Below are 24,120 nucleotides of genomic sequence, written 5' to 3'. Positions count from 1 at the left end.
TTTTTCATAAACATAATCCATGTTAATTTTGGGGGAAAAAAAAAAAAAGAAGAATGCAACAAAGAACCAAAGTCCCACTAAGTCATTTGTTGCCATTGTACAAAGAATACATTTGCAAACGCCCTCTTGTCTTTAAGAAGACAGCATACAATTTTATAAGTTACAGTGATTACTAATAAAAATTTAGGAAGATGGCCAGTTCTCTTATGTCAGAAAATAATGCCCCCCCTTTTCCTCATTAGCTTCATTTTTTTTTTCAATTCATCAACAAAAATTGAGAATTGTTGCATTTAAAAGTTATCTTTTACTAAAGACCAGGGGGCATGAGACTTCTAGATTCATACATTAAAGAAACAAGATTTGGTGGGGTAACAGGGTTGTCAGGGAGCGGTTAAAGCTTTTTTAGTTTAGTTTTGCCTCATGTAAGGTCTCTGGAGGAAATTATGTGTGTTTTTAATTTTTTTCTCTGTATTTGTATTTTGCATAGTTGGTTTTAGATTCAGATTTAAATGATCTGCATATTTTAAACTGTTAGTTGACTACACTGATAAACCAGTTATGTTTTTCTACCTTTAATTATTAAATTGAAAGGTTTAATACATAATTCTCCAATCTAGAAATGGATTACATTCCAATAGTTTGTAAATTCATGGCTGCCTGGAAATCAAACTGTACTTCTCCATATAAACAATATTTCCTCTGATAGTAAGTCCCAGGTCAGCCCCCAAAAGCGTTTTACCTTTACTGAACCTGAGTTCTATTAACCCCTCATAAGCATTCTGCATAGCAACTCCCCTAAGAAAAGAGGGGAAGGCCTGGGTACATCTGACTGTCCATCTCTATAATCCAACACCCCTATCACCTGCCAGGCTGGGGATGAGTCACACTGAGCTTTAAATTACCAACAGGGTTTGCATTTGGACAAGGAATCTCAAGATGACAAGGCAGAGAAGGGCTGGGTATCCAGGTCTGTGGGGGGAGTGGGTGGTGAGGGCAGCTCTGAGGAGTAGGGACATTCCCGAGTTCTCTGCCAATGTTCTTCCTAGTCCCTGGTCATGAAGAAGAGCCACATTTAAGTCAAGGTTATTAACATTGGGTCCTACCTGGTATTTCCTTCTACATCTGTAATTTCTCTAGCAAGTAGTTTATAGAGTTTATAATCTTGCTGTTTAAAGTGCTTGATAACCATCCTAACTTTATTTAACTGGACCTATTTGGGGCACTAAGGAAAGGGATGTTTGGTCTGAAAAGTCCACATTGAGATCTCCTTTCTAAGCTCCCAGAACACCCACACTCTCAACAACTTTGCAGCCAAATGCCTCCCCGCCCCGCCCCCCGACCCCTGTGTCCCAGCCATGACCAACTCTGGGGACTAGGAGGCAGGGTGGTCAGTCTTATGTTCTCTCGTTACCTCGCCCTCTTAGGAAATTCTTCCTCTAATACTACTGCATTCCTAGTTGCATTCCCTTCTTTGACTACCATCCAATAGACATAAACTCAGGCAGAGCCTCCAGTGATTGCATCCATGTCTAGATTACTTAAACACCGCACACCTTAAGAGCAGCAAATACAGCATCGCACAAGACCATAAGATTATGGCTTCACAAGCGCCTGTTGCCCTCTTTGTTTCTGAGCATGAATCTTGTTCCTGTCTCTATGGGAGGCACTCTTTTCTCTGAGCCAACTGTCTTGAATTAAAACGCTGAACTTTTCCAGTCTAGCCCTGAAGGAACAACCAAAGAAAACAGTTAGTGGAAAGGGATGGGTGTAACTGAAAATTATATTGTTATAAGGGGTACCTAATCACTTCATGGGAGTCTGGTTAAAAAGCCAGGCAGGAAGAAATCCAGTATCAGCCATGCCTGGGTGTGTGCTTATGGACAGGAGATGAAAATGAGAAATGTACTTCAAAAATAATTCCAGTAGAAGAATATACTTAATAACCACTCAATTTAGAGAATACCATCTATAATGAAAATGTCTTAGCTGTTTTAAGGATTTTTTGTTTAATATTTTTGAAAGGCCTTATAATAATGAATACTATAAAATAAGAACACCAAGAAAGGCAGAGGAAAATCTGCTTTTTAATTGCCTAAATTATCTAATCTATAATCCTAGGCAGAAACCTCAACATCTGTGAATACAACTATAGGTAACACTATAAACTCTGAGGTAATTTATATGCTTTTGCTTTTTATTAAAAAATAAACAGGACTATTTTAATTATTCACTAGAATGTTAATATCAAACCAGTGTGATAGCAGCTAACATTCTACAAACAGCCTTTTGCAGGCTTTGTGTGACACGGATGATCTAAATTCTTTCCAATTTCATTGACTATTCAGTGCCTCTTCTGTTGTCCCTGCCCAATTTAGCAGCTTTGTAGCACAAGAAACTTCCTTTCGATGCCCCAGTTGATGATAAATTTTTTACAAAAAGCATACTATAACACTCATTCTTGGGCCACTAGCAAAGCAAAGCATCACCCCGATAATTCAAGTAAAAGCATGAATTTCCTTTTCCTCCTCTCCGTTTTGCTTTATACGCCTTGTCTTGTTCATGTGTTCTCAGTAGAAATTAGGCTCTCTCTTTTTCACTGCCACAGCCTTAATCAGATTTCCTTAAAAACACTAAATATTTTTTTCCTTGTTACAAGAAAAGTAGAGGAAAAGGGGTAAGACTCTGATGCATTCTGCAGTAAGCCAGCAAAGGAATGAACAGGCGGAGGTCTTAGCAGAGGGCAGCAGAGACTCGGGTTCCGGGGCTGGGAAGAAGCCTCATTTGTCCTGAACTCCCTACCCTGTGGAAATGAGTGACCGCAGTGAGGGTGTGGACAAATGGCACCCTTATGAGCTGTTTTGTCCTGCCCCCCGCCCCCCCACCCCGGCTCAGCCTAGAATCATTCACCAAATACTATTCATGCTACCCCCTGAACGGCTCCCTCAGCTGTGGACTCCTCTTCATCCCCTCTGCACTCCCTTAATTCAGCCCCACGTCATGGTCAACTAGCCTGTAATAACAGCTTCCCAACAGCTTCCCTGTTTGGCAGCCTAAACACACTGCCCAAAGGCCATGTTCCTAAAATGAAAATCTGGGCACTGCTACAAAGTATGTGGAGTAAGGGTGTCTTATGATCTTTATCCCTGGGGGGGCCTAACACAGAACAGACTTCAATAAACCCTAGTGAATGAAGAGCTGGATGCATGAATTTCTCAGGCTAGAAACTCTCAAGGCTTAAAAACTTTCCCTACCTACAAACAGGAAACCCAAATTCTTTGGCAGGGCCTTAAGCCCCCAGCAACTTAGCAACTTCCTCCTCCGCCTCTCCTGCCATTTCTCCATTGACCCTCCACCCCAACCATACCTTCCTCTACATCTATCTGCACTTAAGGACACCTACACAAATGCCACTTGCTTTGCGAACCCTTCTATGCCTCTCCAGAGGGTAGCCCTGCTCGTGCAGCACTTGGCAGAAATGTCCCTGTGGCTCCTAACAGGTTGCCAATGAGGCAATCGTAAACCTCACCTTTCACGTCCTCATCGGACGAAGAGATACTGTCAGTGTTTTAAAGGGAAGGGGTTCTCATTTTTCTCTCCCCTTTCTCTCTTCTTATGCTTTTCCCATGTGCAGAATAGCGTCTGATAAACATCAGATGCTCACTAAATACTTGCCTATAGCATAAGCCTATTCAACAGAAAGGAATGTCTCCAGGCATCAAGATGGCAGAACACCTTAGCCCTTCTCTTCTTGACTAGCCTCCTTCCCTCTCCCCTGGCTCCTCAGTCCTCACTACAGACTCAACACCACCCCCCTCAGCCCCTTTTTTCCTTCCTGGCACAGCCTGGATCTAGGGGAGACCCCATTCAAACCCCATGCCTAATATGTTAAAGGTGGAAGGAGGAGAAACCAAGATACTTCTATCAAGGAGATGAAAGGATTAAAAATCCTTAATCCTTGGGGCGCCTGGGTGGCTCAGTTGGTTGAGCGACTGCCTTCAGCTCAGGTCATGATCCTGGAGTCCCTGGATCGAGTCCCACATCGGGCTCCCTGCTCAGCAGGGAGTCTGCTTCTCCCTCTGACCCCCCCCCCCTCAAATAAATAAATAAAATCTTAAAAAAAAAAAAAAACCTTTAAAAAAATAAATAAAAATCCTTAATCCTTAAGTTCTTGGAGACTTAATTAAAAATATAAATTCATGTCCTTCCAAAACCACTGTTTTGTGTGCTGGTGAGGACCTACAGCTGTACATCTGACCATTTACAATTTTATTGCTATGGGAGTGCAAGCTTAGAGTTCCAAACAAGCAATCTGGAAAGGAGCCAACCACCAGGACAATCGATTTGTTAACTATGAGCTGTCTAGGCTCACGGAATTCCACCACCCCCCTGGCCCCCGCATTTGAAATTCTTTCTCTAAATAATTTCGAAACTACCAGGGTGAGTGGGAAGAACTCTTATCTTAACATCAGGAAACCTAGATTCCAGATAGAGGTTCTCATTCCTGCCTAGACAGTAGGAACACTCAAGAAAGTTTTTAAAAGTACTAATTTTCTTGGCTCCATTTAATACCAATTAAAATTAGGATCTGTGGTGGTAGGATCTTTTAAATAGCTTATTTAAAAAGCTCTTCAGGAAATCCTAACATGCAGCCTGGGTTGAGAACCTCCTTCTAGATTGTTTTGGCTTTAGAATATTTGTCCCTGGGTAAGTTCCTTGTGAATCTGACCTTTCTGGATCTTGGTTTTCTCACCTATAAAATGAAAGCTTTGAAGTTAATGAGGCTTCTTTATACCTTATAATCCTTTCCAGTTTTCAAAGCATTTGCAACTTTTACAAGATAACTTTTAAATGTTTAGTGGCTCTGTTTCTCTCGTCTCCTCTGACAATGTACAAATCAAGGAAAAACAGAGATGAATTTGTAAAGACCTTTTCGTGACTTAGACAAAAGGAGTTGCAAGCAAAAGTCCAATTTCACAAGTGTGTTTCCCACCTACTTAACTAGTTCCTGGGAGGACACAAGTTACCTACACAATCACTGAATGTTATGGATTGTTTCAATCCATTTTGTTAAAATTTTTAAAATGGAAAAGAAGAGAGAAAAGTTCCGTACTATGATATTTCCCTGCCTCAGATACATAGCTTCATCATTCTAACAATGACTTTTTTGTATATGCTTCCATTAAAGTCATGACTGCATAATAAGCTGATGATTTCCAGAACGCCCCCTCACTCCTTAAGTCTTTTTACTGAATAGCTTGCTAAGCAATTTAACACACAGGGTCCCTAATTTCTTTATACTAGTAAATGGCGATATAACCTTTGTCTTGCTTCAACCAATTTTTCTCTCAGCTAGCACATCTTCCTAAGTTTAAAAAATATATATATTTTTTCATTTATTTGGCTTATAAAGTAAACCTAGAAACGTGCAAATACTTGTTAAAAAGCAAATAAAGAAATATTCACCCATGCAGAAGAAAACAGAACACAGGAGAATCGCTTGCTCCATTTTATAATATTATGGTACATTGTGTAGTCTTGTGTCAGTATTTATTATCAGTCATTTAGTTTATGATAGAGAATAACTTTTGATTACTGATGCTTGTAGTATTACTCACTCTGTCTTGGACTGTTTGAAGATCTGTATTTTTATTACAAAGTCCAATAAAAATAAAGTGAAAAACCCATAGGTCCCAAAACTGATTCCTGGCTTGTGCTGTATGTCACTCCTTTCCAATCTAAAAAGTATTTCCTTCTACTGTTAGTCTCTGTCTCTTGCTCATAAGCAAATTTATCTCCTAATGCCTCATTCTTTATTTTAGCCATTAATCTCCCATTGAGAACCTTACCAAATGCTTTTTGCAGATAAAAATATTTAATATCTACTAGATTTCCCCTATCCACAAAACCATCCAACATTGCTTTGAGGGAAAAATCAATCTTTTGTACCTGAATTTAAGTTTGCTGGTTTGACTCAAAGTATTTTTTTCTAACTTCTTCAAGTATTTACAGGAAATAAGAGAATCACAGCACAAGAACCCTATTTCTCTTTGTTATGGGTTGAATCTTGCCCCCCAAAAAGGTATGTTGAAATTCTAATCCCTGGTACCTTACAAAGTGACCTATTTGGAAATAGGGTCATCGCAGACATAATTAGTTGAGTAAAGACAAGGTCTTGCTGAGTAAGGTGGGGCCATTAAGTGACTGGTGTCCTTATAAAAAAGGAAGAGACAGACAAAAATACACAGGGCCATGTGTTGATGGAGACACAGAATGGAGTGTTGCATCTACAAGCTAAGGAATGCCAGGGATTGCCAGCAAACACCAGAAGCTAGAGAAGGCAAGCAAGGATTCTACCCTGCAGATTACAGAGGGAGCGTGGCAGGAAGAGAACAATCATGCTTTTTCATCTTTTTTGTATGGGTATATACAAGTATTTGACTACAATATCAAAACCCCAGCGATTGCCATCTTCCCAAATAAGATGCCCAATTAGCTTGATTTCAGGCTTTTACCCTCCAGAGCCATGATAATAAATTTCTGTTGTTTCAAGCCACCCAGTTTGAGGTAGAAACCAAGGAAACCAATGTACTCCTCTTTTCTCATTATTTCCATATTTGGGGCCCCGTCTATACTGGATCATAATCTACACTGAAATGTCTCACACACATATAAACAGCTTTGTGTGTGTGTGTGTGTGAGAGAGAGAGAGAGAGAGAGAGAGATGTTTTTCTCTTCTGTATAGGATCACACTGAGCTCTGAAATAGCAAGCATCTCTAATGGGCACTGAGTATCACATATATAACAGCAGCTCCATCAGGCTATGATCTAGCCTGTGCTTTAAACACCTCCTATCTCCTGATGTGGCCCTTCCAATTTCTGGAAAATCTGGACCCTCACTGAACTCTGCCTTATACCAGGCCAAAATCCATCTTTCTATAACTTCTAAAAGCTGGGTCCCAGTCCTCCTACCCTGGGATCATAGAGAACAATCATGCTTTTTCATCCTTTTTGTATGGGTGTATACAAGTATCTGAATACAGTATCAAAACCCCAGCGATTGCCATCTTCCCAAATAAGATGCCCAATTTCTTTTCGATCCCTCTTCACAGGAAGTTTTCCATGACCCTCATCCTATGCTGGGACATTCTTCCACATATGCTCCAATGCCATTACCATGGTCCCATACCCTCTTATGTCACCCCCTCTGCTCCTTCATTCTCAGACTGCCCCCATCGGGTGGATTAAGAGAAAGGTCCACTTTCCAAATCACTCCCTAGCTGTCCTCTCAGCACCCAGGAAGGGGAATATGAAATTTACCAAGAACTTCAGTGCAGAACTCGAGCAGCGGTCGTTAAGTCATGACCCCACTGATGGATTCCCAGGGCATCATCATGGGACCATCAGCAGAGCAGGTAAACACACACACACACAAAAACATGCAATGTACCTGAGGTGGGGGTGCCCCTGGCACCCTTCCTTTTCATTCCAACAAGGATTTACTGTGGGCCTATCATGTATGGGCCCCTGGGCTTGCTTTCATTGTTCTCTTTCATGTTTATTTCATGTCTGCCACCCCCTATAGTTTTTCTCTAAATACCGTGTCTCTCTATTGTCCTTACTTCTTCTATATTGTCCTTACTTTGCTTGTCAATAAAAAAATACAGCTCAACATGTAAATCTCATTCAGGGACTCTAGAAATACATCTGTGCCCCCAAAGATTACACATAGCTTATATATAATATCTTACATACAGAGCAATTACAGAGTGGAGAACAGGGTTGTGTATAGAATCTAGAGTCAAGAAGTGCTTCAGAATTTTGCCACTTCCTCAATGTATGGCCTTGGTCTAGTCACTTAACTTCCGAGCGTCAGGTTTTCATCCCTTAAAAGGTGATAAGGTACCTCCCCTAGTTCCCTCTTAAGACAATTGCAAAAGGAATCTGTGAACTAGTAACCTCACATGATTTATTAATTTTTATTCATTTGTTCATTCAACAAAATGCATATCAAGTATCTACCTGGTGAAATATGCTAAGAGACCCATTCAAGGATTCCAGTTTCCCAGCATTTAAGAGTTGGCTAATTGATCAGTAACTATCCGGCACAGACATTAAAGAATAAATAACGAATGTTAGGAATCAAAGACAAATGAGTAATAGAAACTCAGAAACATGAGCAAATATTTAGTATTTGGCCTCTATGTCATGTATCAGAATTTCACCCAGACATGAAAAAAGTCCCTTAATGTTTCTTTTAATGCAAAATATAGATTTATTAAAAAACTGAATTTTATACATGTTTTATACATGTTGTTTACAAGTATCTACTGATGCCCCTGTACCTGACAACTGACCCCATCCACAAGCACTTCCTAGGCACTTATATGTGCTAGCCTCTACGCCCATAAACTCCTCTGAGCAAACTAGGTCTGGAGAAGGCCATTATAAGATTTTAGAATCAGGTGGCTTATATTTTTAAAAATCTCACACAGTAAAATTTTACAAACACTAGTATACACCACATACAAAACTATGCTTACAAGCTTTTTCTTTTTTTCCCTAGAAGCCCAGCCATGAAGAGGCAAAGAAAACACTTTATGTTTAAATGTACACTGATTTTCTTTAAAATAATACACATATACCAAAATGGACCATCAGAGGTTCCTATACCACTGGGAGGCCAGAAAACATGGTAGCTTCTCTCTCCTATTTTGCATTCAACAAAGGATGGCAAGAGGGTGGATGAGGACTGCAGGGTAGGGTGGGTGGGTGGGTGCGAGGTGGTAAACCTTCTGAAATTTTTGCTTGGTGGGGGGCGCTAAATTTAAATTTGCTCCTTGAATGAGATGGCAAGTTAATCAGTTTTTACCCTAGAAGTGGTTTAATTCTCAGGGCTAGTTTAAGGAACTGTAAATGAATTTATGTTTTAAATCCATTACATCTTACCCCCAATACACATCTATATTCTTATGCTTTCCCCAGTGCTGAACTTTCAACTGTAGCATACCTTTTCATAAATTAAATGTTTTTCCTATGAAAGGCAAGATCTTATTTTTAAAAACCCCCCAAACAAGAAAACCAGGCTGGATCACCACAGGGGTCTAGATGTGCCATCTGGATCAATACTTCTTGAGTGTACAAAGATTTGCAGCCCAAGATGAAGGACTCAGTGTGACTTGTGACAATCTTTAGAAAAAGAAATGTACACTGTCATTTACTCTACTATTTGACTCCTATTTAAATTTTTAAAAATGGTTTTTTAAAAGTCTTAGATGTTAATTTGCTACCAATCACAGCATTTCTTTTAGAGCTTTGGTCTCCTTCAGTCATAACAAGTTTCCCACTGTTTATTTTTTCCCCTTCGTTTTATTTTTTTTAATGGCTTCCCTTATATTTTCTTTTATTTCTCTGCTTCATCTTATAGTTTCTGAATTACTCTGATCTTATTGGGTTGAATTTCAAATATCCCCTCCCCTGGTTCCTACTTTTTTCATTTTTGATTTCCTATACATTACAAAATTCCAGCCAAGTTCAAAACTCATTTTGCATTCCTTCAAGGTCTGCTTTTCTCAAGCCCCATATTTTTGTGTTCGTACTCTACCCACAGATCTTCATCAGCAATTCAAACCTGATGACATTATGATTGCATCTTTAGTGCTTTTCTACTCCAACCTTATTTATCATGCCTGCATTATTTCCAAAGATAAGGTCTAGAATAACTTCAGAGCGGAGCTTGTTAGCTGTTGCGTGTGTATGAACAGTCCACCGCTACTGAAAGATAAAGGCACTTTTCTACATTCTGGCATTATTCTTAATGTGCGCATTTGCGGGGCTGAAATCCCTTAGCAGTAGATGGACCTGCTTTAGACTTCTCTTTTCTATAAGCATGTTTCCCTTTCTATCTTACTTCCTATCACCTTGTTCTTGGATTGTTTGATGAAAAAATATGGCTCTCGTTTCTCTTTCCTGATTATATTCCCTTCGAATTGCTTATTCCTACCTCCACTCCTTCTTTATTTGCATTTCTCTCACCACATGGCCAGTAATGTGAAAGTCAGATCCAAAAAGCCAAGGCAGAAAGTTTTCTTTAGTCCTTTCTTAGCCCTAGAGCCGCACAAACTGTTTATATGTCACACCACTGCTTAGGTCGTCCAAACAATGCCTCAAATACATAATCTCCTTGTCAATGGTATAAATTATCTATCTTTTTGTTCAACTAAAGTAAAATTTTGCTCTCAAGATAACATGTCCAAAGTCTACAAGATCATGGCACATCTGGAAAGATGAGTCTAGGTCTTCAGCATTTACTTTGCCTGTTTTTACTTTTCCTTATCTCTTTCTCATTCATCCATCCATCCATTCATTCATTTGTGTATATCAAGATATTTTCTTAGGCTCTCTTAGATACCAGGCATAGCAGTAATCACAGAGAAATATAAATAAGTTAGATATAGTCCTTGACTCAGGAAGGTTCATAATTTTGCAAAAGATTCAACAGCTAAAACAATGGATGATGATACCATGTGACAAATGCTACTGATATTTACAACTGTCCTAGGAGCACGATGGTATGAACAATTAATTAATTCTGCCTCTAGAGGATCATGGAGAGATTTGACAAAGGATGAAAATTATATTTAAATCTTTAAAAACAGCTAAGAGGAGAAGAGAAAGCTATAACAGACAGAGGAAATGATGTAACAAAGACAGAGTATCTGGAATGTTTCCAAATATCAATAATGACCATGTAGAATTGCAGCAAAAAATCCTTTTTAACTGATGTTCCCATTTTCCCGCAGAAAAGTACCTACCTTAGAGAGTCACTGTGAAGGTTAAATGTAAATATACATAAAGTCCTAAAAATAGTATCTATCACATAGTAAATGTTCAAGAAATGTTACTGTCTATTACTACTGCTGTACTGTAGATTATCTTATATATATTTCATCTCTTTGAAATGTTTTCTTTCTTTTTTTCCTCCTTGTTCCTGGCTTGGTTCTGGATCATTATGGCTGTTGAGGAAGTGATCTCCAGTTAAATATTTTATTCTGATACACATCTAAAGAGCTAAGATGGCTGCTATATTATCCAGAGTAAAAGAATTAGAAGATATGACAAATAACCATAGCTGAGAAGTGTGGCATAAAAAAATTAACTGGGCCACATCTAATGGTGATTCTCAACTAATCATTCTTTCGAAACTTTTATTTTTTAAGACAGAGCCAAAAGTTGGCAAAACAAGTTCCTATTTAAGATTCACTAAACAGGAGCGCCTCGGTGGCTCAGTCGTTAAGCGTCTGCCTTCGGCTCAGGTCATGATCCCAGGGTCCTGGGATCGAGCCCCGCATCAGGCTTCCTGCTCAGTGGGAAGCCTGCTTCTCCCTCTCCCACTCCCCCTGCTTGTGTTCCCTCTCTTGCTATGTATCTCTCTGTCAAATAAATAAATAAAATCTTTAAAAAAAATTAAAAAAAAGATTCACTAAACAATCATACTAACATATTAATAAGCTTTGAGATCAGTACAGAATGGAATCCAACTCAATATATTCTATCTCCTGCAGCTACACCAAATGGTTCTGAAAAGTGACAGTCTGAATAACGCCTTGTAATAGTCTAGAAAAAAAAGATTCAATTCAATTATGTTTCCTTCCTGACTGAGGTAGGATAGCATAGGAAGGTATGCTGATATTTTTTAATAACCTGCAATGTACTTACTTTACACTTTATAATGCAGCTATAATAATCAGATTAATTGATTCAATTAAAGTCATAAATTATGCAAAAATGAACAAGAATCCAAGTCTTCTAGCTCCCATGACCTATGGCTCCTTCCCCTAAAACATTCCGAAAGATTCCTAAACAAAATTAAACCAAAAGTAAGCTAGTAAACATTTAGTTGACCAAAAATGTGAACACCTAGGTTAACTTTTTATTTACAATGATGTATGATATCAGACTAATATAGTTACATATCTCTAGCTTACTCTCCAGAGAATTTTTCTGTAATAATCTAAATGGCTATCAATATAACAAGATAACAATTACGAATATAATGATAAAACACCTTTCCTTTTGAGATTTTCATGCTACATTAATGAGAAAACAAAAGCCACAAAGACACAACAGAATAAGTGTACCAGATTTACCCTCCCGCTACAAACAACCACACAGCTGAACAAAATACAAAAGGCAACTATTTTCAGGCACTGGAAAACTGGCAGCTCAAGATACAGACCCCAAGATAATCCAGATATATAAATTAGCAGATAAGGACTTTTAATCAACTACTATAAATATGTTCAAAGACTTACAAGAAAACATGATCTCTATGAGAGAAAATATGTTGAACATCAGCAGAGAAATGAAAATCCCTAAAAAAGAATCAAATGGAAATTCTAAAACTAAAAATGTACAATAAAATAAATTTCACTAGAGGGGCTTAAGAGCAAATTTGAGATGGAAAATAAGGGTCAATAAACTTGAAGATCCGTGTAAATGAACCAATCAGAAGAACAGAGAGAGGAGAAAGATTAAAATTAAAATGAACAGGGGGTGCCTGGGTGGCACAGTCGGTTGAGCATCAGACCCTTGGTTTCAACTCAAGTCATGAGATCAAGCCCTGCACCAGGGTCCGCGCTCAGGGAGAAATCTGTTTGAGACTCTCTCTCTCTCTCTCTCTCCCCCCCTCTGCTCCCTCCCACTCATGCTCTCTCTAAAATCAATAAATAAATCTTTAAAAAAATAAACAGGACCTCAGTAACCTGTGGGACAATATCTAACACTCATGTACTTACAGTCCTAGAAGGGAAAGAGAGAGAAAATGGGGTAGAAAACATTTGTGAAAAAATAATTATAAAATGTCCAAAACTGGGTGGAAAACATCAACCTACAAATCCAAGTTTAGCAAACTAAAAGCAGCATAAGTACAAAGAAAACCATATTTAGGCACATCACGGTCAAATTAGTGAAAAATAAAGAGAAAATACAGATTGACCATAGCCACAGTAAGATGAAACAGTACTTACAGGAAAACAAGAAAAAGCCAAATTCCAAGAAATGGAATGACATGTTTAAAGTACTGAAATAAGAGTAAAACTGTAACCTAGAACACCATATTCAGCAAACAATCCTTGAAACATGAGTGTAAAATGAAGACATTTTCAGATGAACAAAATCTAAGAGAATTAGTCACCAGCAGACCTACAAGAAGGAATAAAGAAGGAAATGATGTATGTGTGAGAAAATATAAAAGACTAGTTTTACTTAGTTTTCTTTTAATTTCCTTAAAAGACAAATGACTGTTAAAACAAAAATCACATCATATTGAAGAGTTTATAAATAGGTGGAAGAAGAACACTAAAATAATTCAAAGGACTAAAGAGGGTGTAAACGCAACTATTGTTAAGGTTCTTACATTCATGACACATGAAGTGTAAACAGAATAATACTAAATCTATGTAAACTGTGGTAAGTTAAAGATGCATATTATAATTGAGCAAGTGCTTGAAAAGTACAAAGAGGCTGTAGATAAAAAGCCAACAGAAAAAAATAAAATGAAGTGCTATCAAATATTTAATGAACCCAAAAGGTAGCAGGAAAAAAACAAAACAAAAAATGGATCAGAACAAATAGGAAACTAACTTCAAGATGACTGACTTAACTCCTATCATATCAAAAATTGTGTGAAATGAAAATGAACAAAACATTCTAATTAAAAAGTACAGATTCTCACAATGGATTAAAAAAAAGCCTACAAGAAATGGCTTTAAATATATAATCAAAGATGGGTTATAGGTTTCACACATATATATTTTTTTTCATAAAAAAAGATAGAAAAAAGATATGCCATGCAAATGGTAAGAAACACACAAGAAAGCTGGTGTGGTTAGATTAATACCAGACAATGTCTACACAGAAAGTAGACATTCAGATAGGACTAGTACCATAGATAAAAAGGGACATGTCATAATGAATGCACTAAATCAACGATAAACATAACAATCCTAAAAGTGTATATACTTAATATGAAGGCTCCAAAATACATTTAGAAAAAACTGACAAAACTAAAGGGATAAGTAGACAAATCTACAATCATATTTGGAGACTTTAACACCCCTGTCCTCTTGGTAATAAATAGAATAAGTAGACCAAAACAAAATAAAACAAAACCAGATCTGAAAAATATGATCAACCAACTTGACCTACTTGATATTAACAGAATACTACCACTAACATCTGCAAATACATGACATTCTTTTCAAGTGCACCTGAAGCGTATTTATACTTAAATATACCATAAAAATGGCCTATAAATTTCTTCAATTTCAAAAGACAAAAGATTTTTACAGTGGATATTCCCGGAGCATAAAAGAATTTTAAATTGTAAGTCAATAACAATAAGATATCCAGAAAAGCACAGAATACTGGGAAATTAAACATTCTGTCGATTTCTCTTTATGTCTGTTACTATTTGCTTTATGTATTTAGGTGTGCCAGTGTAAAGGTTTATTCTAAATAATACTCTAAAAACGTTCTAAATATCAAGAGAAAGGGAAATTAGAAGTATTTTTAACTCAATGACAATGAAAAAACAGCAAAGCAAAGGGAAATTAGAAGTATTTTTAACTCAATGACAATGAAAAAACAGCAAAGCAAAAAATTGGCTCTTTGAAAAGATTAATAAAATTGCAGAACTCTAGCAAAACTCTTCTACCAAAAAAAAAAAAAAAAAAGGGAAAAGAAAGAAAGAAAGAAACAACAGGAAAGAAAACAAAAATGACAACACCAGAAGTAAAAAAGGAGGTATAACTACAGACCCTATAGACATCAGAATATTATGAACTTTATATCAGTAAGTTTGGCAACTCAGTATATTTGTACAATGGAATACCCCTAAGCAAACTCCTTATACACAGAACAACATGAATAGATCTCACAGCTATTATCTTGGGGGTGGAGGGAGAACAAGCACAAAAGAGTGCATACTGTGTAACTATACGATGTTCTAAAACTGGCAAAGTCAATCTATGGTGATAAAATCAGAGCACTGATTGCAGCTAGGGCAGAAGTAAAAAGAGTGGAACTGAAAGCAAAGGGGCACAAAGGATATTTTGGGGATGATGAAAAATACAAATTGTAAGTCATCACATTGGACACTTAACACCTCAATGTGTATAAATTTACCTCAATGCAGCTGATTTTTAAGGGAAAAAAAATCAATTAAAAATGCCAAAGTAGAGCTGTAACTTATATAAATGTAAATTTAGTCGAAAATTTTTAAAAATTCTTCAAAACATACCTCATTTCTATTATATACCTTCTTAAGAGAATAGGAACCAGAAACTATGGGCCAGGAAGTATGCTGGATGCTTTCACTTATTATACCTTGCAAAGACTGTGTATGTCTTTAACTCATTATAAGGTCAAGCACAGTGCCCCGGGAGACAGCTGTGTTACAGCTGAGAAAGCAATACTCCTGGAGCCAGAAGACCTGGGTCCAAATAATGACTCTTTGTGGTCTATCAGCTTTGTGACCTTAGACAAGTCACTTTTTAAGTTTCTTCATCAACCACAGGGTTGATGTGCAGATTAAGGAATATTATTTTAAAGCATCTGGTAAAGCACACCACAAATACAAGTTTTATTACCCATAGTAAGTACTCAACAGACACTGCTTAAGTGAAGAAATGAAGGAGATAAGGAACAACATGGACAGGGATCCAAGCAGACAGGAAGAGACAGGGGAGAGCATGTACCTACTCACATTTTTTTTCTGTGGGTGGGTGGGGCGGAGGGTAGAAGAGGGACTTCCTGGAATGATGACCTAAATACCACGTTCCTATCATGAGCAGTAGGTGCAGTGAGGAGGACAGGGTTGGCTGACCTCCCAGAATGAATATACTTTCATTGCGACCTAGATCACAGCACTCTAGGCTAACAATCCCTTGTCCCGGCAAGGAGCATGAAAAGGGAGTTACCTGTGTACTTAGGACTCAGGGGGCTTCACCCAGGCTCATAAGAGCTGCAGTGAGGCTTCTATTATTGTGGACCTTTGAAATGCCAACATAACAGATGACCCACTGTTTAACGTGTTCCATCCCTCACCTTAGATTTTCAGAGACTGTGCTCGAAATGAGACAACCAGAGCAGAGATCATCTGGATACAGGGGCAATGAGCACAGCAATAGCTTCATGAATGCCTAGCAGGCTGATTTTCAGTAGAGCCCCAGGGAATGAAGCTAGGTCTGACAGGACTCAAAAAGTACACGAGTCTAAAAATCTAGAGGGGGACTACAATAGAGGCCCAGACTGAAGACTGAGAAGTTAGGTATCTTCACCCACGTACAGAGCCACTAGTAGGGCACCTCGAAACTCAGTACTCGATCCCACGATAGTGGGACATGTCATCTGACAGGGGTTTCAACAGAATGTTACGTGGGCACACAGAAGAGATACTGAACCAAGTGGCGAGGGAGGAAGCAGTATTGGGGAAATACTCTTGAAAGAAGGGACACCTGTGCTGAAGCCAAAGATGTGAAGGAATTACTTGGGCAAAAGGCATTCCAGGCAGGGGGCACAGCACGTAGGAAGCCTTGAAAGGTTTGGAGGGTACCATCAGCAGAGAACTACGAGGAATTTCATAGAGCTGGAGCATATGGTGTGAAGGGGAAATGAGGAGCCTGTGGAGGCACAGGCAGGGTCTTAAGAAGGACCTTTTCTTAAAATCAGGCTGAAGGAATTTACATTTTACCTTGACGATGAAAGGAAGCCACTGAAGGACTTTTTGTTGTTGTTTTTTGAGTGGGCAGGCCGCGTGAGGCTTGTGGTGACCCTGACTCTGACAGTGATGTGAGAGTGGGGGCAGGGGGTGGAGAGTGCAGCTTCTGGTGAAGACCTTGTGTGTGTGTTGTTTCTTATTTATGGAAGTGAATTATATTTCCCTCACATCTTGCTGAAAAGAAGGCTGCTCCCCTCCGTCACCTCTCTCATTTGCCCTACACCTTCACATTTAAAAGAATCCTTTGGTGGCAAGATTACATAAAGCTCACCAGCTTCTGAGGTGCCCTGCTGGCAAATATGAGCTCAAGTGGACAGGTGCACAGGTATCTTCCTTTGTCTCCAGCTGGGTCCAGAGGCACCGTAAGCCACCGAAGGATTTTAAGCAAGCAGGACCAAAACCCAATTAGCATTTTTAAGAGACCATTCTGGCAATTGTGTGGGCAACAGACTGGAAGGGGACAAAAGCGGAGGCAGGGGAGAGCAGTGAGGAGACTGAAGTGATGCGTGTGGGGTACAGCAATGGCCAGAGAAGGGAGCACGCAGGGTACAGAGATGATGTGTTAGATACAGTGAAGAGGTAGAGTTCTCCAGACTCATTCGCTGGTTTAGGGGAAGACGAGGAAAAGAAGGAATCAAGCCTGACTCCCAGGTTTCAAGCTTGGATGTATGAATGGACAGGCCTTCTGTTCAAGGAGATGAAGAATAAGTCAACCTGCATTTCAAAGCATAAAAAGCAATGATACTGCGCCACATTTAAAAGAAAAATTAACACAAACAAAAGCACAGGCTGCCTGAACCAGTAGAGATACACATCTCTGAGAAAAATCAAACACTTAAATTCACAGGGAGAAATAAGTCAGAGTTAAAGAAATTCCTGTCTAACATATGTTGATGAATGAATAATCAAAGAGTAACAAGAAGGCAATTCACTAACAAGAGAGCCATCTACTGTCTTACAAGGATAGTGCAGCGATGAAATGCCACAAAAAACGTGCAAGAAAGCCAAGTTTGTGACCACTTCACACTGTACACGTATTCACAAAATATCTGAGTCCTCCCACCCAAATTTCCAAGTGGTTAGCATGTTTTAGCTAATAGCCAAATATTTTAGCTTACTTATTTCTCCTAAAAACATCAATTCAATAGATATCGTCATTTGAATATAGAACACTTACCTGCCATCATTGCTATCATACTGGCTTTATAGACATTAGTAAGAGATCCAAGTTCTCCTGTTGCTAAGATGGTTTTGAGATGAGCCTCCCCACAGGCCTTGCGAAACTGACGAATCTCATCATACAGGGCTGGGGGAGGAAGGAATTGAAGCAGTTACAAAGCAGGCAAGTGATAACATAACTTGGCAGCCATGTGCAGCTGGTAGAACCCATCTCGGATTTAGGAAACATAAAACATTTGTCACTTTCTAAAAATCACCCCAATTTAATATCGCCTAGAGCATTCTGTTGCCGTTCACATCCCGTTATAAGAAATGCTTAGTTTGCTACCGTGGAACTTTCTAAGCCCCTGCCCAAGGTCCAGAGCCACGCAGCTTTTTAAATATCGTTCTAATGACATGCAAATTACAAATAATTTCTACCTCTCCCATATGTTACAAGAAAAAAGACATTTATCTATCATATATGGGGGTGTCCCACTTTGCAAACTAAAAAAAAAAAAAATCCTCAGGTCCTTATTAATTCTTCCATTCACACATAATAAGTTCTCTTGTTAGAATCTAAAGCAGGCCTTTCCTGAGAGCTCTGCTAATGACAATAAAGACATAACCACCTTCCCCACTATCCGCCAGGGCATGTGTCTAAATATCTGACAAAAAAGCATCGAGCCTAGCCAGGTATGCTGGATGTATGTGCACAAAGCCAGTTGTAGAGAGACTCGCAGGTGCAGTCTTGAATCTATTAACCCCTGAACCCAGTACCAAATCTGGCTTTTGAGGGCTCCACATTGCACCCTGAAAGCAGCTTGATTAAAAATATACATACACCAGGGATGCCTGGGTGGCTCAGTCGGTTAAGCGTCTGCCTTTGGCTCAGGTCATGATCCCAGGGTCCTGGGATCGAGTCCCACATCGGGCTCCTTGCTGAGCAAGGAGCCTGCTTCTCCCTCTGCCTGCCTCTCTCTCCCTCTGTCTCTCTCTCTCTGATAAATAAATAAAATCTTTAAAAAAAAAAAAATATATACATACACCAAAGAAAAACGCAAAACTATACTCAACCACAAAAAAAGAATCAAGGGGGAAAACATTTCATATTCAAACAAAACTGACAGACTTTTAGTAAACAAAATCAGTTTAATGAGTATGAAATTTTTGAAAAATTACTTAACATAGTCTTCTGTCATGATACCAGTGGATTTTGGCTTTGACCCTGCATCAGGTCAGCTGCACTCATTCCTTGAACTTGGGCTATTACCACACTAACAGGACTATCAGGGCTTTTTTGTTCCTCCGTATATGTGCATATTTTGTCGGATATAAGCACATGGACGAAATTGAGCAGGAAAGAAACATTCATAATTAAGGGTTAGGGTTAGGGTAAGCAGTTTTTAATGTGGACATGAGACTTCCCTAATTCACAGGTTTATTAAAGTACATGTAAAATACTAAAAATTAGTCACAAGTCAGCAAACTCAGTCAAAACCATGAAAATTATAACAAGGTGAAGAAAACCTGGCTTCCCAATCCTAGAAAACCTGAACTTAACCTGAAGCTCAAAGTGAAAACTGAACACAAATAAAAGCAAATATTCTACTACAGGATGCTTGGCAAATTTTAGTGTTTGTCACTGTCAAGAGATGGCACCCACAGAAGGTTTTTCAAGAAAGGACTGAGTATTTTCACAAATCCCTAGTAATCAGTGGTTTGGAGCATTAGAGATGATCTCAGATGCCACACTGACTACCTCACCCTGCCTGCCCATCCTCCCCAAATCGTGAGAAGTCATCTCACCCAACATCCAATATGAAAACATGTGAGGATGGTATAGACAGCAAAGACTAAGTGGCAATAAAAATTTATATTCTTTTAACTCAGGGAACAAATCTTGGATGGAATGACATTTTTCGAGTTACTGAATCTAAAAACAGAAAGTTGTTCGCTAAGAACTGGTGACAAGGAAATCTCTTGATCTGAAAATTCAAGAATGCTAACCCAGAGTTAACCTGAGACTTAATTAATGATTTTTCTTCCACAGTACAGCGCTGCGATCAAAAGCAGGCTCGAGAGTCAGACAAATGTGGATTTAAAACCCAACTCCATCCCTTCCTGCATGACCTTGGGCAAGTTATTCTCTCAGCCTCAGTCCCCTCCTTGAAGTGTCAATAATAATACTTTATTGGGTTATTATGAGGATTAAAAGGGAAGATATATACAAAATACACGTTGTCTGGCTGATTGTAAGCACTCAGAAAGTTTAACCATGACTCTTAAGCTCAGAATTCTAGGAAAATGAGTTTCAATTAAGTGTTGTGTGATAAAAGCCAAATCTTATCCGTGGCCTGACCCAACTCCTTGTACTGGACCAAAATCTTGTTATATGGATTAGTGCTTATAACCAGTGAGTCATCAGATAAGGCTTGAAAATGTTTTATTACAACATTTGTGGAGGTGAAGTCTGATCTGTACAAAATTCTTAAAACAGTGATCCTGATCATATTTATGAACAAAACCATCAGCCCTTTTCTAAAAGGTATCACCTTTTGATACCCAGTCAATTTCTTCATCTACCGTTAAAATTAACCAGGGGAAAAAAAAAAAAAAAAGATGTATTTTATGACTCAATCATCAGCCACCAAGTGATGCTCTGTAATCCATGATCCAAACTGGTCACTCAGAGGGTAACTGGATTTAAACAAATACGTAACCCAGTGCCTTCTCATTCTCTACCTGCCAACTCCTCAAATCATTTTACTGACCTATTCCACCACATAACAGGGTCCAGTTTTTCTCAGCAAGTACCTTAATCTTTAGAGTTCCACCCTGGAAAGTTGTTTGTCACTTTCTTTCCTGTTACTATTCTGCCCAGAGTATACCAGAACAATTCAATCAAAAAGTATATACCGAACCTGTCCTTTGTATAATGTGACCTGGACTCCATCAAGCAAATGCTTCTACCTGGGCCTCTGAATCTTCCTGAGTGATGCTAAGATGACAATGCAGTCAGGATGTTCATTAGTATTACTACTGCGGGATCACCGATGGCAGCAGATCCAACAGCGCCATGACCCAGGGGCCACCAGCCGGTGGTGGCAGCACCAGGAGTGGCCTCATAACCACTCTTCCAGTGGCACATCCGGCCGTGTTCTCTGCGCCCCAGTCTTTCATGGTCCTGCTTGTTTTCCAAGCCTGGTTCTCCAGGCTTCTTACTGACTCGGTGAGCTACTCTATGTCCGCCCAATAGACACCTTTTCCGTTTAACTTAATCTGAATTGGTTTCATTAGTTTCCAACTCAGAATTTTAGTAAAACAAATACTTACTGAGAAGTGTGGTATAAGTGTGGGACAATAGAGCGTGGGTGCCCCACTCCCTGGGTTCATACTCCAGTTCCAAAACTCATTTGTTATTTGATTTGGGCAATTACCTCAAACTTTGCCTCTGTCTCCTTTTCAATAAAATGGGGATAATAGAGGTACGCACACCTCAAGGAGTTATTTTAAGCATTAAATAGGCTAATATGTATAAAGTGCTAAGGACAGTTTCTGGGACATAGGTTAATGCTCAGGGAAGGTCAGCTACTTGTTTTCCTGTTTCTGGCCTTGGGGGTGGTGCTGTTACAGTTACTGCTGAGTGTTTATTAGGTTCTGACAGAGAGGGACTTATAAAAGCAGGGGATACTGTGACCTACATTTCCTTCTTTTTTTTTTTTTAATTTTTTTATTATGTTATGTTAATCACCACACATTACATCATTAGTTTTTGATGTAGTGTTCCATGATTCATTGTTTGCGTATAACACCCAGTGCTCCATGCAGAACATGCCCTCTTTGGTACCCATCACCAGGCTAACCCATCCCCCCATCCCCCTCCCCTCTAGAACCCTCAGTTTGTTTCTCAGAGTCCATAGTCTCTCATGGTTCGTCTCCCCCTCCAATTCCCCCCCCTTCATTTTCCTCCTCCTACTATCTTCTTCTTTTTTTAACATATAACGTATGATTTGTTTCAGAGGTACAGGTCTGTGATTCATCAGTCTTACACAATTCACAGCGCTCACCATAGCACATACCCTCCCCAATGTCTATCACCCAGCCAACCCATCCCTCCCACCCCCTTCCACTCCAGCAACCCTGTTTCTTTCCTGAGATTAAGAATTCCTCATATCAGTGAGATTATATGATATGTGTCTTTCTCTGATTGACTTATTTCGCTTAGCATAATACCCTCTAGTGACCTACGTTTCTTAAAGAACATAAACACAACCTCTCTAGGGCCTAGAAAGCAGGCTGGGGGAAAAATGTTTACTATATCACAAACATTTTTTAACTTGGAGCCCATGCTCCCAGACTTCTAGGATAAGAGTTTTGCTACTTGCTAGTTATGCAAATTTATAGGAATCATTAAAATTTCCTACGCCTGATCACTTAGAGAGCCGCAGTTTGCTCACATATTTTTGTGAAGATTAGATAAAATAATACATATGGCTAGAACAGAACAAGGCAGTTAGTAGGCATTTAATCATTCAATACTAGATTTCCAAACTTTTCCTTATATACTTCCAGAAATGCAAAAGTAACTTTGAAAAACAAAACGGAGCAGGCACTGTCTTAATACTCATGAAGGCATAATCAGAACTCACAAATTTAACATGTAAGGAAAATAGACCACTTTACTCCAACACAAACCACGGAAGCCACAAATAAGCATTATTAGTGTCCAGGTAGTTTTAAGCACCCTGGCATCACAGTGATAGATGACATATGCAAATCCAAGTGGCTTGATGGCTGAAATGTAACCTACACAATCTCGAATCATAATGTCCTTTAACATACTCAACTGTCACTTTCCTTTCAATATAGATGAGTAAAACAATGGAAAAACGAATGGGTGGATTTTCCTCCACATCAGCAGGAAAGGAAGCAGCAGGATGTGGATTTATATAATTGCTCCCGGAATACACATGTGAAGGAAATTACAGTGGAATTAACAAGTTCAATAGATCCTCTTTCCAAAAAACTCTTCATGAGGAGCAGCTACTCAAAAGAATGAGAAACCCCCTAAGTCTTCAAAGCATCTTCCTTCAACAATGCTCAGTGTTTTCTTCACATCAGTTAAGTATCCCTGTGGGGTAGCTGGCAAATTACCTCCACATTTCATACGCGAAAAGTGAAATGTGGACAGATGAATGACTTGCCTAAAATTTCTCACACTTTTCTCCCTCTGTCTCACCACATACATACATGCAGGCAGGTACACACGTGCTGTCATTAAAATACATTCTCAAGGAAATAAACTGAAGAACTTAATGAATAGACTAATCAAAACCTAGAACCTAAAGGGATGTCAACTCCCATTTAGTTCAAATTACTAACATTACAGATGAGCATCACAACCCTAGAACCTGATTTTCATTCTTCTAGGGAAAACAAAGTTGAGGAAATTGAAAAGTTCCAGAATAATTCAGAAACATAAAATACTTAATTTTGTATGATTCAATACACTAAAAAAAATCTATAAATTGCTCTATGAGCCTTCTGGATGGGATGAGAACAGCACATTATGTTGTAGTGACATTCACTTGTCTGAATCAGGACTTTTCTGCACTTGTTTGCCCACTAATTAGCTGTGTCACTTGGGAAAGTTACTGAACCTCTCCAAGCATCATTTTTCTACTCAAGATTGGATAAAAGATCTTTACTTTTGGAGCTCAAAGACATCTCAAATGTAAAAGTAATTATTTAAATGATTATGAAGGTAATCGATTAACTGTTTTTCTCTTGGATTCACCTTTAATAAGAAGCAGTTATAAAAATGAAGATAAACTATGATTTGCTCTAAAACATTATACTTTTACAATTAAGACCAAACAGCTTCTTGTTATTGGTTTAAAAAGACAATTTGGAACTCTACTCCGTGGGCACTCCCAGCCAGAGAGAGGTGGGGGAGCAGAGGTACTCTCATTTGCATGCTGCTGTGAAGGAGGAGGTAAACTTGGGACTGGCACTGTCACTGGGGCCTTGGGAAACTCTGGGCTCACATGCTGCCAGATCAGGGTCGGGGGGTGGACATCCTCATCAGTGAGGGCTGGGAGTTCTGGAGGACTTGGCAAGCTCCACCAGCCTGAGTGTGCAGTACTGGACCAGGGAGACAGGCCGCGCGTCCAGGAGACTG

The 24,120-nt window shown here is 39.0% G+C and overlaps 1 protein-coding gene across 1 annotated transcript in view; it reads right to left on the bottom strand.

Annotated features, from left to right (window-relative positions):
- Nucleotides 1-24,120, bottom strand: part of DERA (deoxyribose-phosphate aldolase) — a 119,562-nt gene that overhangs the window by 28,309 nt on the left and 67,133 nt on the right. The window contains exon 6 of the mRNA XM_032391742.1: nt 17,956-18,084. Within this exon, the coding sequence (XP_032247633.1) occupies nt 17,956-18,084 (129 nt within the window). The remainder of the gene's footprint in view (nt 1-17,955; nt 18,085-24,120) is intronic.

The sequence above is a fragment of the Phoca vitulina genome, unplaced genomic scaffold (genome assembly GCF_004348235.1).
Source record: "Phoca vitulina isolate PV1807 unplaced genomic scaffold, GSC_HSeal_1.0 scaffold64, whole genome shotgun sequence".
Taxonomy (NCBI): domain Eukaryota; kingdom Metazoa; phylum Chordata; class Mammalia; order Carnivora; family Phocidae; genus Phoca; species Phoca vitulina.
This window is presented reverse-complemented; position numbering and strand designations above follow the sequence as displayed.